Below are 18389 nucleotides of genomic sequence, written 5' to 3'. Positions count from 1 at the left end.
GACCTTTATTTTCTGAATTCACATCCCAGTAACGTGATTTTGGGCAGTGTAAAGTTTTACAATTTGATTTACTCCACATAATTTCTAGGCCGCATGTTCTGCACATTCCTTTCCTCCCTCACAAGTATTTCTTACCTGCATAAGACAAAGGCAGCTGAGGTTAAGTCACAGATATGAAGTAAAAACAACAAATTACTGCAGGAGGACAGTTAACTGTGCACAGATTTATTTTATTTACATCTCTATAATTTGAGCTCTAATATTCAACACAACTCAGCCAGACAGGACCTGACAGTTGGCTGCTGCACCGGGCGTGGGGCTGGGCTGGACCCAAACTGCATCCATGGGGAGGCCATGAGCCCAACCCTCTGTGGCTCTGACATGCAGCCTCTCACTAAGCACTTCTCAATTCCCTTTCAAACAGAAAACATAGGCAGGAAGACAACCATTTATTCCAACTACAAAAACCACTGAGATGCCTTTCAGGACCCAACAGTGTCTAGTGTGTTTAGTCAGAGTTCTTACTTTGCAGTTCATTAGGTATTTCAGGGATAAATTCCCTGTCATTGCAAAGAGCTGCGCAGCTCCTAAGTGGGAGGGTTTCCAGTTATGTTTTTCTAACAGTAGCTCAAAGCTTAGGCAGTTTCAGCATCCACCAGCCTGAAGCCAGTGGATTTCAGGCATCTTGCATGGATATTTTATAACTTAAGTGAAAATTCTACCTGCAGTCTTAAATACATAAATATCTTCTGCCACTTGGCTCTACTGAAAAGCTTTCTGCTAATATAATTCAGTATTTCTCTAATAGAGGGATAACTATATACTTAATTTGCATATTTTCTATCAACACAGTGGTTATTGCAATATTTTTCTGCGCCAGCCTCTTGGTACCAGGTCACACATCAGCAGGGTTTAAAGCCTTGGGCTTTTCAGGGGTTTTTTCCCCCAAGTTCCGGGTCAGATTCAGCACCTGTTGTTCGGGGGATGTAGTGCATCTCCTTAGGTGGTTCCAGCCTGCACCCCAGAGCTGCATGAGTGGGGGCAGTTGCAGTTGTTTAATGGTGAGGAGAGACTTCCCCGCTTTGCGCACTCGGAGGCTGAAGCACTCCTCAGTCCCAGCCCACAGAAAGCAGCAGCAAGGACTGCCCTTCAGCAGCCCAGGCATTCCCGAGGGGCCATCCCATCATACCGTAGTCTCTGTTTTTTTAACAGTCCGACTGCGAAGGTGTTGCCGTATCAGGCTCTTCTCTCTTAGGTACCTGAGAGGGAGAATGCATTTAAATAACCTCTGCAAACTTTCAACCCAAATTCCAATGAGCTGGTCAAATGGCAATGAAAACTTTCCCAACACAGGCAAGTTTATTATTTTCTAAACATTTCCCGGACACTTTGATTCAACATGATTATCAGCCCATCATCCAGTCACAGATCTATGGCTGCTGTAGCCTCTCGGTGCTGTTGGACTCAGGACTCAGATGCTCACAAATATGGGAGCCCCTCTGGCTTGTACCTGTGGGGTGTTTTGAGCTACTGCCAGCGGGATTCCTGTCATTCACCTCAAGTTTTGAAGGGACATCCGGCACTGATGTGGCTTAAACGCTACAGAACCTAAATAGCAGCATGTGTGTACTGCATTTATCCTTTCCCTTGGAACACACGGCAGCAAGTACAAGCTGAGTGACCAGTCAAAGGCTCAGAAAGCAAACAGCAAACAAAATAAACAGAAGTTACCCTGAGGGTTCAAATTTTCTGAAGACCCCACTCTATGTGTAGTCAGCATTCATTCTGGAATCTTTAAGATCAACAGAATAGGGAAAGGATTATAAACCCTTCCAATCCCTTCAGCCTTCCCATCACAGTGTTCTTCTTGCACTCTGCTACATCCATATGTTCTCCTCATGAGCCAGGCCACAATTGTACAGATTCCCCTGGACTCTGACACACCTCATTTTATGTCTGTTTACCTTGCAATTGTCTGTTGAATCTCCTGCTCCTCCTCTTCATTTATTCTGTGCAGAATCGATTCCAAAAAGGGAAGATGAAATGAAATGTACTGAGCAACCTAACAGGGAGAAGACAAGAAAGGCACTACTAACTATGGTCACTGAGAAAAATTCCATGGACTATAAGAAATGAGGATATACGTACATCACTGCTGATCTCCTCCACATCTCCATCCATGAGAAAGAACTTGGCAATATTCTCAGAAGGCCCCTGCAGCAGCCTGTGCAGCAAGGGAACATCTCCACTTCTCAACTGCTTCTTTTCTGGAATTTGTAAGCAATGTCATGAAACATGGAACACCCCACAGGGGCTCTATCTACCTCCTGCAGTCATGAGCCTTTTTTCCTGACACAGATCCCATACTGACTCAAGTGCAATTACCATATACCTAACAGGTCCCTAATATTGTCCCATTAAAGGTACCTTCCCCCTCAGTTCCCTCCTATTCTCTCAGGTGTTCCCATTAATAAAGATCAAATCTCCCTTTTCCTGAAAAAGCAAGAGTAAACTGCTATGGAAGTAACCTTTCTCCACTGAACAATAAGTACTTTGAACTCAGCATATGCAATCCAAAGCTGTCAGCTGAAAGGGCTCACAACACAATTATTCCGCTTTTCCTCTCCAGAGGAGACATCTCTGAAGGGTCCCTGGAGAAGGCAAAATGCCACACCACACACACAGAGCCCAAACGAGGACAAAGGCCTGGGATGAGTCCTGTGACTCCAAGGGACACATTCCACACACACATAGAGGATGATCAGAGATGAAGTAATCAGGCAGCAGTGGCTGGCTTACCTCCGGATGCATGGATAACGTAAAGTGCAAATTCATGGGGGCTGTTTTCTATCTGTGAAACAACAGAAAGTCCATTCAGGCTCACAGACCTCCCCAGCATTTCCCTCTCAGCACATTTTCCCTGTGTGTCTCAGCTCAGGGATTTGGATCAAAGTCTGTTACAGAGATCCTGTCTGTAGAAAAGTTAAAAGATACTGGATCTGAGCTGTGCTGCCATGTTCACTGTCCCTGTGCCAGCCCTAACCCTTACGCTCCCACTCTGCCCAAACCAGTAATACACTGTAACCCCAGATCTTTCCTGCCTGGTTTCCCGGCAGCATCCTTAACTACTTCATATAGCTTACTTCTCCCATCACATGCAGATCTGCTATTCATGTTGCCATTGGGGGAAACCTCTGTGACCTACCCTCGTGCCTGAGCCACGTTCAGAAAACAGCAGACTTTTGAACACTTACTTTGCAACTTATTCCCTACAACTTTACACCCTGCTCTGTAATTCCATTCCTTATTACTCCTAGAAGTTAAGTTTTCCTTCCAAGACACTCCCAAGTCTTACTAACTACAGGAAGTAATTCTGCAACAGTGAAGTCTCTAGGCAAGTTAAATGGGAAGTTTAAGACCATTAACGTATAAATTATACACTGAGCAGCCATGCAATATCAAGATATTTGAGAAATATACAGCAGTAAGGGCAAAGCTACTTGTGACCACATATAATGTTGGTGGCAGGAGATGGTTCCAAGGAGATTCCAAGGGAAAAAAAAAAGTAGTTTCAGACAGTATGGCACTGACCTTGAGCAGTATTTTTAACTCTAACTTTCTGCATCTTTCCGTATGCCTGGCTCTAAGAGGAAACATGTCCCAGACACTCGTTCTAGTTCGCGGTCGTTTTACGCAAGCCGCAGTTCCTGGGGCTGTCCGCGGGAGGGCAGCACGGCCAGGGACAATGAAGCAGCCTTTGCCTGCCGTGGGAGCGCTGGAAGCGTGGCAGCGCTCGCGCTCCTGAGCGGGAGCTGAAAGAAGCGCTCTGCAGTTCTCCGCTCGCCGCACACCACGCACCCAGTGTAACTTTTCTGGCCTCTGAGAGCCATGGAACATAGGTAAAATAAACCCAACCCATGCATTTAAAATCGCCCATGTCGGGCTTTCTCCACTCCACTCCACACACTATCCTTGCCCAGTTACTCCCCATCTTTCCCGCAGTGCTGCAGTGCACAGCGGAACGAACATTTCCAGAACATGGCCACACTTCCTCCTGCCAGCAGACTTACCTTAAATTTACGAAGCAACTGTTCTACCACTTGTCTGGTTCTCATCTGGCTATTGATTCTTATTTTGGTTTCTGATCCAAAAGCCGGAGTGAAAACTGATGTCTGGGAACAAGAACAAGCGCACAAGGGTGTGAGCATGAGGCAAAACTCACTGGAGAGGGTTCCCCGTCCCTCAGGTGACAAAGCCAAGCCTAAAAATTCTTACCTCGTGATTGTAGAAGTGGCCATTGATTGAGAACCTGTGAGTTTCTACTCCTGTCCTGGTTATTGCAGGGAGCTTGGTCCTCTTCCGCACAGCTGCGGCATCACTGCTGGTCCAGGGCAGGGTGGCACAGTCAAGCTCCTGCTCACTCCTGGACTTCAGCGTGTGACTTTCATAACATGGATAACCTGGACAGAATTAAAACCACATCAGCATCATGTGCAGTTGCTCACCACTCCCTGCCAGCACCCCCAGAGGATGGAGGCTCTTGGTGAAGGGCTTCATTCTTTATTTATTTGGGGGGCGGGGGGGAGGTGTGGAGCAGGAAAGGAACAAGGCATAGGCATACGATGAAGAATAGGTTGATTGCAGTGGTTGCAGTTTGCTATTTTGTTCCCTTGAGAATGATCTCTTGGATAAAAGCACAGCTCATTCCCACTGGCTGTTCACCAAGTCACCTGCACAGTAATGTTGGCCCTAACTAGCCCTAGGCCGGTGTTTACCCAGCTTGCAGTATATGACACAGAAGAAAGAGATTTCCCTTTGCTGGTAGGGAAGGCCTGACGTACGAGATTCCTTTTGCACCCTCACAGAACACAGAAATTTTTGTTAACATGAGAGCACCCACACTAACTTTGCTCAAGGTCTGGCTGTTCCTCAGTAGACTTGAGTGTCTCCCCGCTAATATGATGGAGGTCATCAAATTCTCCCCAGCGAGTCATTCCCCTGAAAGACCAAACATGTAGTTATCATTGACTGCTCCTCATTAACTCAGTGATTTCAGTTCATTCTGTGGCCAGGGTTCATGTAATACACTCCCATCCCTGCTCAAGTTACATACTTCAGCATGGTAATTTTAGTTTAAGTCATCATAAAATCAGGTACTAAAACGTGATATTAAAGTATGACCAGGGATCCCAAATGTAACACATCCAATTTAGAACCTGTTGAACATCAACCAGGACATAACAACCAACTTGCAGTAATTCCTGATCTATTTCACAGCACCACCCTGGATTAATCACACAGAGACTACCAGGCAGGCACACAAAACACACATATTGCTGTTTAAATAGTCACAGAATGCAGGTCTGTTACACAGGTTAAATTATACACAGCCCCTCGTGCTGTCCAAACCAGCTGTGTATGAGAGCAGGAAGTTCCAGCCAGCCTGTCAGAAAAACTATATTCACGTCAATATTTCCATAATTCATTGCCTAAACTCTTCAGCAGGAAGTCTTCAGCCAGTTACTGCTCTGACTGAGAACAAACCAATTTGTAGGGCAATAGTAAAAATAAATTTCATGTGTGTATATATATAAATATATTTTTTCCCAAAAATATTCAGCTACCCCCAATTTACATGCCAAACAAGATCTTGGTTGTATTCCACACATTTACCAAGTTCATTTAAGATCAGACAGCCAAGCTGCTCTGCATACCTTAAGGCATGTCGGGGCAGCCCCACATTTCTGGGATCATGAGTTAATGTTTACTTTAGGATACAGATTTCCACCAGTTACAAGTTTTTTAAGAACTGCCTTGCAGGCCACATGCATCCCACACCAGCAGACCTGGTCAAGGTAAACAGAGAGCCAGATTTGCCTAAAACTCAGGTTCTTTCCTAGTTACTCCTGTCAAATTTCATCCCTCAATTTCAACAGCCAGAGATGGGGAAGAAGACTTTACTGGAACTCCACAGCTGCAAAGATGGCAGAATTAAATCCCCAGTTCCAACATGTCCCTCCCACATGCAATCTGAGACAATAAGTAATTAGGAAAATAAACTCCACAATACACAATTTATCAGGGAGTCATTCAGGGTGAATATTGGCTCTGCCTCTGTATTACAAGACTCAAAGAGATTCAGCTCATCAAATTCACCCACCAAGGCGGGGGAAACAGCGTTCAAAACAAAGTACACTGAGTACCTGTATTAGCTGAGCACAACACACTGGGATATAAAATGTCATTGGCAGCAGCTGGAACAGCTAGTCTGTGGGCATTTTAAGGGGGTTTTACACTAAATTTTACACAGACAAAGCCAGTACTCATTCCCTGGCTTGAACTTCACCTGAGCAGCAATGGTTCCACACCTGACATACCTGGGAATGTAAGATGGGACATACAGTCTCTCAGCACTTACCTACCAGATTTTGGCTTCATGCTCTAGTGTGTGCACCAACATAAGGCCTTTCAGGGGCTTCCAGTATCAGGTATGGTATATATGGTATATATTCCAGTACATGGAAATGTAGGGGTTTTTTTTTGGTCTTTTCCTATATTTTTATATACATCCATTTCCCAGTCCTTGTACAGGAATAGTCAGTTCCCATGACAAAGAGCAGCCTCCTCCAGCTCCTCAGCCTGAAGGCCAAACACAGTTGCTACAAACACACACCTTTCTGCCCAGAAGAAGCTGTTGAAAGGCTCTGCTGTACAGCAACCACCATGGCCTTTGGGGAATCTGGGATATCCAGAGCAGCCAGCCATATCCCTTGAAGCCCCAACATGAGCTATCTTGTAATGCTAGCTTCCTTAGGGAAGTTCATACATTACCTTTTACTAGGGAACAAACCCACGTTCTCTGTTGACTTCAGGGTTACAAAAGAGGGTATCTGCTTCTCATCCTGAATTTTTAATCGGATAGGATGCCGCACTCCCCAAAATATCGAGAGGATCCCTTCAATGAATGGTGTGCTTCCTTCTCGCTGGAGAAAAACAGCAAAATAGTGAGTGCTGCATAATAACTGAGTAAAAATAATCAACTAATTAATTGATTTCCCCTCAAAGTAACAGGAATACAGTGAAATCCAGGCTGACACAGCCCTGGAACAGATTACTTGGAGAACGTGTAACCTCAGTTTTGAGCTATTTCCAAACCAGCCAAAGTTGCAGCTGACCTGTTCAGTTCAGGAAACCAGTTCTGGTTTATAATATTAGATGGAACATGTCATGCTATAAAACCACCACAGCAAGTGCTGCAGTCCAGTGCTGTGAGGAGAAGAGAGCACTAATTTGGTATGTCCAGATTAGTGAAGTTTCTCTCCCCTAAATCCTTACCTGATTATATGTCAGTTGCAGATTCTCTTGATCTGAATAGTAAGAGTTGTAATTCTTCAGAAGAGAACTGAGCTGCTCTCTAGAATGAAGATCACAATGAAAAAATAATTTTTTACATCTCTGTAAAATGCAGGTGGTATGTGGCAGGGTGCTACCTGTGCTACCCACTGCATCCTTCTATAGGTTTATTAATGACCAAGATATCATTTCCTGAGAGTAAAGTTTTGTCAAACTACAGGGTTGCTCATAAGTTGCTTCTTCAAAAACCCAGAGGAAATTAATTAGTCAGTCTCACATGACCTTTATAATATTGCCCCAGAATAGCTTGTACTTTGCACCTCTGCAGCAGTCATGAGGAGGAAGCAAACAGAACAATATCCCCATGCACCAATATTGCAGGTTACTTTTAACTAGGCTACACTTTATTTTCTCTGCATGATGGCTTCCGTTCGCTTTCAATATTGCTTCAGATACTCTTCTTATTTCCAAACATCTACAGTATGTCTAACATTCCTATTACCCTCTGCTTGAAACCAAACAGCTTCGCACCAACTCTTTGCTGAGAGGAGAAAGGAAGGAGATGAAGAGAACCTCTGCCAAGAAGCAAGGAGCCATGGAGACAAAAAACCAGCTGCAGCTCAGGCTAAGGAGGGCCGAACAATGACAGAATTAACTGAAATGTATTTCAAGGTCATCAAGAATGGAACACTCTTCACCACACCACTTAAAGATGACTCAGACTGTAATTCAAGCAAGCAATTCCCACCAGCAGAGGTAATTAACCATGGGGAACAACTCCATGGAAGTGTACAAATTCTTCCTTATGGACTAATGATTACATTGGTTTAATGTCCTGCCTTGCCATCACGTGTGAAGACACCAAGTTTGTTTCCAAATAGCGCCCGTTATTTCCACGTTTGTGTGAGCTCTTGAACAGCAGGCCCACAGAGAGAATACACAGCGCCTACAAGCTCTGCACCACACGTTCCTGAGAGAGTTGCTGAAGCTATTCAGAACCCCTGTACCATCAGAAACACTATTACAACTCCTCCACCAATTTTAAACAAAGAAGTGCCCCAGAGGAACTGACAGCCCAACATGGCGACAGGCCCTAGGAACATGGCCTTCCCCTGGGCCCAGTTGCCCAGACACCAGAGAGGGAACCAGGGACAGCCAGGAGGACAGGTAACATGTCCATGCTGTGCTTGGGGCAGAGGGCCATGCAGAGCATGAACGTGGAAAGCTTTCCCTGCCATACCTATCGCTCCCCTCTCCACTTAATAAACAAGACAGTGTCCTGTTGCTTAGTGAGCCTTTTCCCATGGTGAGAAGGGAAAAGATCAACTGGGCTTTTACCTAGCAGGTAACATGAGGACAAGGGCTGCACCACTAAACTCAAGGTTCGTTGCATTCCCTGCTACTTCTCTGTAAATGTAAATTATTTACTTTACATTACTGCAATTCCACACACAAAAATATTTTTTAACTAGCTTTATCAACTGGACTCCAAACAAGGATTTTCAACATTTACTTCAACTCACTTTGGTCTTAAATCCTCAGAATACTGGTGGCAAAACCCCTTCTTTCCATTGCGTTGAAATAGCTCATTACAGGTTCTTTGTGTCTCATGAACTGTGAGGGACTGTATTCAGGTCATCCCACCAAAAAGGAGTGCAAATAGACTTGGATATGAATCAGATACAAGCCCATTTCTGATCATGCTGGCTACTGGTAGGCAAGATGAAGCACGTCTTGGCCTCGTACACAGGCAAGCTCCAGATGCAATTCATGATTAACAGGCAAGTAGGAGATAGGCAGTTCTGTCTGACAGATGTTGTGACAGACCTGCTGATCCTGCTCGAGAGGTGCTTCAGACTCAAGTCTCTTTCTACTTCACAGCCTTTGGCAACCATTTTACTGACAGCTGTTACTTCACAAGTTTTTTCCAAGTAGGAAGCTGGGAAGGTGAGCTCCCTGAAGATGGATTAGGAATATGTAAGGACTTGGGTCACACTCTGAGGCCCACCTATTACTCTTAGTCCATGTTGTCGGCAAAGGCAAATAAAATCATAACTAACAGCAGTAAGTGGTCTGGTAAGGGTCATCTCTGAAGCAGATTCTGTTTCTCAGAGAAAGCTCTCAAGATTTTCACAACAGTTCTTGCCTTGTCTAAAAAAACTTGCCATTGCCTTCCTCAGAAGTTTTCATAAGTAAATCTTTCAGGTTTCAGCCTTGCATTAGTGCAACCAACAGTGACAAACCACACAAACAATTAGAAAAGCCCTGAGGGAGAGATTTAACAGCAGCTCATTCTGACTTGTTTGTCCTTGCGTAGTGGAGACATAAGAGAAAAAACCATTTTCCTTCTTTTTGCCCCAGAAGGGAATACGTGCACCAGCCTAGTTCCAGGAGGAGTCTTACTGTAACACATCTTCCTGCTGCCCTAACCTAGAGACAGATGCCATCTCCGCTGAGTTTGGCGGCTGGAAAATCAGCAGCTGTTGTGTTGCAAGTCTATTTTCACAGCAGCTTTGTGGCAACATCCAAACGCAGCCATTAATGGAAACCAAAGCCAACTAACTGGCAGAACAACTCACCCCAAAAACATAGTATGCACTGCAGATTCACCACTTTCTTCAGTAGCAAAAGCAGGACACAAAGGAACTGCAAGGTCAGGTGCCCCAGTGGTAAACCACAACAGAGCCCAGACTGCTCTCTAGAAACACTAGCACAGGAGAGCTCACCTGTGCCCTCTCCTCCCCCAAGCCCTACACACAATCCGTGAATATTTATGGCAGTTATGCTGGAGACGCAGCAGTTCAGCCAGCCAAATCATCCCACATGCTTTGGTCAGCCTTTTGATCCAGCCATTGTGCAACTCCCAAACAGCAAGCTTGCCCCATCAGCAAGATTCGCAGGATAGAACTGGAAGAGAAGTAGTGTAACAGCAGATTCAAGGAATAGATGAGGGCTGATAGTCTGGAAATTGCATTGGAAGCAAGCCTGAGTGCATATGGAATGTCCGTGGTTCTTGAAACACTTATTTCTCTTTATGCAAGGCAAAGAAAGTTTAAACCATGGCTGTCATGCAGAAAGGTCTCAACCAGGATCCACATTTCACCACACGAACAGGCAAATACATAGGGGAATAAAACCCCAGAGACACTGGTTCACTTGGTACATTTCCAAACCAAGAAATACATGCCAAGTTCACACACATTAATTACTTCCAACACAAAAGCACTGAGCTCCAAATTAGCAGCGGTGTAAAGGGAACAACTCTTGAAGAGAAAGGCGGTGATGCATCTACTGCCTGTGTGCTCTGGGCAAAGCCCTGACACCCTTCCTTGAAAAGGGAGAAAACAGCATTGCTCAGGCCACACAGCAAAGTATCAGGATTCAGGAACAAATCTCTACTGCAGCATGAGAAATTCCAGTATACCCTCCCTGGTTGACTCTATAGGTAGTTTCTTTCCCATGGGAAGACCAAGAGCGATGGAAATGAAGAGAGAAGAGAGGCCCTTCTTCCAGCTCCTGTGCTCTTGCCAACAGGGGAAAAATAATCCTGCAAGAAAGGGGACGGAGCTAAATGCCAGGTGGCTCAGAGTTTGGGGCAGCAGTAGGAAAAATTCCTCCCAGGGAGACTGAACTGTGAAAAGCATCCTACAAACTGCAGTTAGAGTGCAATTCCAAGCTTTTTTACAAGTAGGTGAAAGAGACACTTCCTCTGACCACAGCAGAGAACTGGCAGCCCAAAGGTCTTTCTGCACAGATTCCCTGCAATCCGGGGCTGCCAAACCCCAGGATGCAGACAGGCAGAGCTCAACTCTGGAACTTATGGCCAATTCCAACAGATTTCCAAGACAGGAAGGTCTTCTTCCCTAACTTGTAATTTTATTTCAGAATCCTCTAGATGGGCTGTTCTCCTTAATGAACAAAAACCACAGGTCCAAAGGTTTAATGCTCTGTTCTTTTAATTCCATGTAGAGGCCAACTCTTTTCTGGAAACAGGTTAAAGTAAGTGGTAGGGATTGCTGCTGCTACAGGCCCAGTTCCCTACAGGATCCCCTGTCAAGGAATAAATGTGGAATAATTTGAAAGAAAGCAGAAAAGTCATTAAATATTTAGGTTTTTAATAATTTACCTGGTTATGAACTTCTCTTCATTGATGAAAACAGAAGGCAGATGCTGCGCCTTCATAGTCACTTTCTTCATTTACTCAGAAGAGATGAATCTAAACAAAAAGTTAAAAAAAGTGAATATATCCACTGCTGTTACTACAAAAGATGGAATAGTAATCAAGCAACAAAGCTTTAGCTGGCCAAGTGAAACAGGCTGGGACACTCAAGCTGATGGCTCACTACACCATATTTTGACTACTTCATACTTGGCCTTAATACCCAAATATTTCCCACTCCTAATAAAAAAAGCTGTAAGCCACTCCCATCCAGTATATAACAGTACCTTAAATCTCAAGTACTACATCTACCAGGACTTTCTCAAGCAGTTTTAGGACTACTTCAACTCCAGGATTATGCTTGAGTTGTTAGCAGTCTGAGACAGCAGCCCATGTACTGGTCAGGATCCCTTTGTCCACTATGGATAGGGCATTACCCCGGGTCACTGGAACACACCGTGACTCAGCGAACCACCCTCATCTAGATTCCTAAAACCAGGCAAGGGAAGGAGTGTTGATGATTAGCAGTGTCCTGCAGCACCCCAAGAAAGCAGGTGGAATAGCTAAGAGAGAACAAGACTGTAATTTCAGGGACGTAGCAATACAATTCACAGATTTCCACACTGGGATTTGAGCCTATTACGCAGGCAATGAGCCAGACCCACAAGACTCCAACAGCGCACTCCTCAGCAAGCTTAATTATGTAGTCTAGGCTCTTTCCTTCACCCTCAGGTACTAGAATAAAAGGCAGACTGAGGAGAGTTAACTGAACAAGTGGCATCACACACGGCGGCGAAAAAACCCTCAAAGAATCCCATGACAAGCAGTAACATCTCCAAAGACTGCCCGGGAAGCTGATCATTCCACTTCCATTTCTTTTATTTGGGCATGAAGGCAAAGGAATTTGGCTGACAGCACTCAATGTCCATTGTCCCTTATGCCAGAGGATTGACTTGAATCTGATTTCAGACTGCATTGGACAGGGCCTGGTCAAAGATATCTGCAAAGCAGTCGGTTGTCTATAGTCCCAATGACTAGCAGCCTTCCAAAAACCAATTTAGGAAACATTCAGCCTTGAACAGATCATGGCTGGGCAAAGAGTAAACATCTCACCTCTGTGTATTGCACTACTGAGCTGCTTTTTTAGATGTCACCAATTTTCCATAATCATAGATAAACAGCTTCTAAAAAACAACATATGTGGACAAATGAGAAGTTTTGCATATAAAAACCATGATCTTCACCCGACAAAATACACAACAAGTTATTTCACAACCCCTAAACCCAGAGTGCACTACCAAAATGAGCTTTACCTGAGCAGCTGCGGTTTCTAGCAGGGCTCTCTCAGGAGCTCGCTGAAAGAAGCAGCACTCCCTTTGTCCTTTGGGCGACATCCATCAAGACAAAAACATACCTGAAAGCCAAACAAGCCCAGGGACTTCTGTACAGACATGAGTTTGTGTGTGAGGAGTACACTGCTGTACACCACTGCTGGGTTTCTGCCTCTGAAATGACTTCAGTAACCACTGGCCACACCTTGAAATCTGATTTTATGTGATTTACTTAAGACCTCTAAGTGAAGCAGCTGCCTGTGTCAGTGTAATTTCAAGCCAATTTTACAAGATGCAGAGGAGTTTATGCACTTTGGCACCTGAAAAACTGAATATACACTTCAGCTTCCTCCCACCTGTCAGGAAACAACATGTTAAGAGCAGTGGATAGCCAAGGCACCTCTATTAACTGTAGAGTGGCAACACTGGAAAGCTCCAGCACCACTTCACTGCTTGTGGCTGCACTCTTTTCTATAGAATTTGGCCTTAAATTGATTCATCTGAAAGAAAAAGCTGATCTCTGCATATGGAGAGAAGTGACCTTTACACACACAAAAAAGAGATGAACACTGTGTTTTGCTACACAGTGGATGGCTCCTAGTAAATTATTTGCCTTAAACACCTTGGACAGATTTTAAATCAGCCAGGTGCCATTAAAATGCTGAAAATAAAGCTAACTGGAAGAGTAGGTGGTGATGGGGATAATTCTTCACCAACCCCTTTCTCTTTCTCTCCCTCACTGCCCCAATATCCAGGACAAAGCCTTCTCTCCTGTGGCTGGCGCAGAAGCACAGCTCTCACTACGCCTTCCTCAGTTATGTGACCTGCTCTGCTTATCAGCCTTGTACCAAACACTTCCACACCACCAGCTCACTCCAGAGATGAACCTCTTCTCCCTGGACTCTTCCCACAGGCACATCCTGGCTGCACACCTCTCACAGCCCCTATTTTTAGCCAAGCCCTAAACCTGTGGGTTGCCACCATCCAGTGACTTCCCCAGCACTATTACCTGACACAACAGATGTCAGGATATTTGCACGGCCGCTCCTTAAATCTACAAAGCTGTTAGATTTTCCATCACCTCCTGCTATCTTGCTGCTTTCCATGTCACTTCCCTGTAGTCCTTTTGAGGAAGCAAACAGAAGTGAAATGCATTTCCATTGCTCCCTTTGGTTTGAACTAACCAAACCATGCTAATTTTCCAGCTACTCCAACCATACATATGCCTGTGTCATTTATTCGAAGCCATCTCCTGACTTACTTGGTATCACACAGGTGTCTTCACCATTATGTTAAACTGGACTAGAAGTGCAGAATTTTTTCAGATAGGTTACACCCAGAAAGTGGGATCTTGGCTGGACTAAACTGCTGGTCTGAGACTTAATCAAGTAGAAACCTAATGCTTGGAGGAAGACTGAAGCCTGAAATACGTAGTGAAAGACAGAAAGGAAAGCAAAGGGAAAGTCAGGGAGAAATGAAAACTGGGGCAGCTGCAAACTGAGCATCTCTAGATGTGCACTGCAACTACTGGAGGAGTCTAGGAAAAGCAAAGGGAAAACAGACCACTGCACATTTCAAAGCTGCAAGAGCATCAACACATCAGTGCACAGTACAAATCTCACAAAGGTAATGAGCTGTACTTGTCTGTAAGATTCATATCTTACCTGAAATGTGGGGTTTTTTTCCCAAAAAAAAAGTCCAAGTCTCAGTGCAGAGGCAGATAAGAGGACTTGCTACCTTTTACTCAGTGCAGTGATATTTAAGTCATTTGCTTAAGGGGACCGACCAGGGACAGTGGAGTGCAGGAATGACAAAGCAAAAGTTAAGAGCAAATGGCTACACGGATTTTTACACAAGGATAAAAAAAGGCAGCTGCAGAGAAGGACTGGAAGGAGAGGGGCACCCGAGATCCAGAAATGAGCCAAGCAGGAGCAGCAAGGCAGCACCTCAATTTGCGTAACAGCCTGGATGTGCTTTTGGTGCATCCATATATTAAGACAGGGCCCGCAGAGCACAGTATGCTACAGGGAGCCCCTACCAGTGCTAGAGAAACTAAAACCAGAAACCTCCACAAAGATCTCTAAGTATTTTGACCCAGTGCTTCCCAAAGCCCTTCCAAAACCACAGGAAGTCAGGATAGGGCGAACCTCTTCCATTTCTTTTCTAGAAACCACAAGGCTGAGCTGTTAACTCAGCTATCAACTACACACACATGGAATATTTTGTACAGCACAAAGCTCTGCACCATAGGCACAACACCATATCCAGCTGAGCCATCTTCTAAACTCACAAGCGTCTGGTATTTAGCAAATATTTGGATCGTGATTGGTTTCTATAAAGATGAATTTAAGATTTGTTCAGATAGATAAACTCAGTATCAGCAGAATAATTTTACTACTCACATACTCTAGTTATGGGACTTCATGTTCCTTTCTTTGGTTTCTTTTTTAAGGTAGATGTCCCTACCACCATAGAAAAAGGTGGTAATTAAAATAAAGTATTTACTTTGAACAATTGTGTTTTCCCCGCTAAAAACAAGGGCTTTGGTTTTTTTCTTGGGCTTTCAGATTTCTTCACACTTTATTTTAAAAATTAGCTGTTCAGTACAGAGCATTAGGAGCACTACTTGAGTACAAATCACAGCATAAGCCCTCTGCTCAGGCAGGCTCGGAACGGGATTTGACAAAAACAGCAGTAAGTTGGTTTACGTGAATATGGCCCCTTAACTTTCCCAGTCACAAGGCAGATGCACACGCTCCCTCCCCTCAGGCACTGCTAGAGCGGCGCTCGCACACATTACTTTCAAACACTCTGTTACCCCATTTCAAGAGGAGTTACTTTCCGTTCGCAGCCGAGCGGCACAGGCCGTTTTTAGCCGCCGAAAAGAGCGCACAAGGTCACCGATGTCACTTCTAAATCACACCCGTACCGAATGAAGGGCACTGCGGGGTCGTGGCCGCGGGCACGAGCAGCACTACCTGTTACCCGCCCGTTTAATCACAACTGACTCACGCAAACCCTTCAGGAACTTCTAACAAGCATTTCTGAGCAAGCATTTCTCCTTCCCTCCAGCACCCAAATGACTCCAGAGGAGTGTGACTGGAGTTCCGGGTCGCTGCGAAGGACCTTGCTTCCCCCGACATCGCAGCTTACACAGCGAGCAGAACAGCTCCAGCCTTCCTTTGCACTTACCCGGGCGTGCGATCCGGGCAGGAGAAGCACAGGACGAGTTTCACATACCTTTCCCTGAGCCCTGGAAGAGGCATGGCAGCATGGCCCTGGCGGACAGCTACCTCTTCTGCTGCATGGGACCCACAGAGCTCTTAATTACTATTTTGCCTGACAAACTGGGAATGCTGGAAGCCCAGGACACTCCCCGCACCTCGGTGCACGTCGGGAATATTTACCTACCACTTTCCTTTCTCCAAGCGCTGACAGGAGCCCGCCCTTAGTCACGGTTCCACCTCCAGGAGGCTCCGGTTAACACTTTAATCACTAACTTTACAAGGGGAGGCAACCTGCCGACTCCCTGGCATCATCTGGTGACACACCGTGAAATATCCTGTGCCCAAAGCACTGTTAGGCTTTAACCTCTTTTGTTTTCTAATCCATTGGATAAAGTATGCTTTCCCTCAGATACATGCCCATCTTCAATGTTTGGGGGAATAACTGGTACAATCCATCAGATCATGCCTCAGTGTAGATACATGGATTTAGAACATTATGACAAATTGTGACAGCACTGCTTGATCACTTAACCCCACACAGTTATTTTTGCTGAACTGTATAATACTCTTATGAATATTACTGGGCAAAAGTTGTGTCTGTAAGAGGGAAAGCATTGCCTCTTACTTTAATTGCTCAGCAGTAGCAGTAAATTGCATAAGCAGATGCTTAAGCTAGAAAAAAGAATTGAACCAAGACACACCTTCCCAGTTCCTACTGTTTGCCCATCTGTTTCCAGCTAATAATTAATTCACCAGATCAACCTCAAAGCATGAACTTATTGGGCCAGAGAGAAGAGCATGAAAAATGCCAAACCTGAATTTGCCTTCATACCCATCTTATTGCACTGATTTGTATCAAATTACTTTTGCTTTATATAATTTGATGTTAGGGAGAGGCAGAACAGACCCAAATACTCAAATATTTGATTCCTGATCACATCCTATCCTCTGGTATAGGAGAATATACCAGAGGATATACTTCTCTCCAGAGATGGACACACTGCCAAACACATGCCACAGTAAGCCTGGTATTTGGGATTAAAGTTTGTGTTGCATTTCCTGCCTTTGCACCTTGAAAATATTGACACAAGGATTTAATTGGCATTTACAACATTGAGAATCGCTCAAAACAGGGGGGGGCAACATGCAAGGTTTTTTTACTCAGTTCACAATAGCATAGAAGCTCCGTGCTGGGGCTTGGAGCTTCATGCCAAGCTCAGTCTCTGGAGTTGCTCCATCTCAAGTGTGACAGTTTAGCACAAATCCACACAGCTTCCCACTTGCTGTAAAACCAGAGGTTTGGTTTTTCCTGTCCCAGCTTCAGCTATTTGAGCACGCTGCCTGATGCTCTGGGATCAGAGAGCTGGAGCAGAGAGCAATAGCAGCCTGACCCCTTCAAGTCTCTAACCGAAGATAATGTCAAATATCTCTTTTTGACAAGTCTGCCACCCTGCTGGACACTCACACAGTGAGGTTGTTGGGCACCATGACGTACCCAAGTATTTTTATGACTGAAGACCACACTATTGGCTTACAATGGGGAAATGTGACATTGGCCCCTCCCTATCCCCCCAAGGATAAATCAGGCTTCATCCTGACCCCAAACTTTTCAACTTAAAAAGCAAACAAAACCAAAACCTCAAGTTTCTAGGGATGGCTTTTTTTTTTTTAAGTTTACAACCAAGTTTTGAGAACCCAATGCTTAAAGCACTTAGATTCATGCAAAGATATCTCAGTAAGAAATTAATACAATAAAGCAGTGAAACCTCTAATTGTAATAAAAAACCATAATTCCCATTTCCAGTAAAACCAGGTGTGTTGGTCCTTACCTTGGCCTGGTCAACGTGGCTCTGGTTTGTTTCTAGTTTTCTCTCTCACCTTTGAACTGTTCCTACCAATGGACAAGTTTTGATCTCATCTGAGTCACACACAATTAACTGGTGAGTACTTGGAAAGGACTGGTCAGTGCAGGCTGGGAACAGGTATGGGGAGGGGAAATAGGTCTTCAGGGCCACTGAGCAGGAACTACTTTACTGTCAACTCCAAGAAACAGAAGGCTTTGATGCCTTTCATAGAACTTAAATAATCAATGCACTGAGACAATTATTTTTTCATCTTTCATAATCAACATAGTTTGCATGCCCTGGAAATCTATGGACAAGTCACAGCTTGGTAATACTATTTCACCTCTTGAGTGAAAAGGCAACGATAATTCCTTTAGAACAGGCAGGGAATGTGATGATCCTGGAGTCTTTACAGACTGTATTACACTTCTGCTCCTTGCATGATTAATAACTAAGTAATTTTAGGTTAATAAGT

At 44.6% G+C, this 18389-nt stretch overlaps 1 protein-coding gene across 4 annotated transcripts; it reads right to left on the bottom strand.

The window, feature by feature from the left end:
- Positions 1 to 71: 71 nt before the first annotated feature.
- On the bottom strand, positions 72 to 16246 carry RASSF6 (Ras association domain family member 6). Of its 4 annotated transcripts, XM_032109493.1 has the most exons (12): positions 16036 to 16246; positions 12626 to 12696; positions 11480 to 11569; positions 7336 to 7414; positions 6832 to 6983; positions 4907 to 4998; positions 4276 to 4460; positions 4071 to 4172; positions 2800 to 2851; positions 2149 to 2267; positions 1965 to 2062; positions 72 to 1259 (listed from the first exon to the last, which is right to left on the bottom strand). In XM_032109493.1, exons 3-12 carry the CDS (start codon positions 11548 to 11550, stop codon positions 1184 to 1186), a joined length of 1026 nt encoding a protein of 341 aa, XP_031965384.1. In that variant the 5' UTR covers positions 11551 to 11569; positions 12626 to 12696; positions 16036 to 16246; the 3' UTR covers positions 72 to 1183. The 4 variants fall into 4 exon arrangements, with proteins under 4 accessions (XP_031965384.1, XP_031965385.1, XP_031965386.1 ...); XM_032109494.1 differs by lacking the exon at positions 12626 to 12696 and having other exon boundaries at positions 15997 to 16246; XM_032109495.1 differs by lacking the exon at positions 12626 to 12696 and having other exon boundaries at positions 16084 to 16246.
- Positions 16247 to 18389: the final 2143 nt, after the last annotated feature.

Source organism: Corvus moneduloides, chromosome 5 (assembly GCF_009650955.1).
Source record: "Corvus moneduloides isolate bCorMon1 chromosome 5, bCorMon1.pri, whole genome shotgun sequence".
Lineage (NCBI taxonomy): Eukaryota > Metazoa > Chordata > Aves > Passeriformes > Corvidae > Corvus > Corvus moneduloides.
This window is presented reverse-complemented; position numbering and strand designations above follow the sequence as displayed.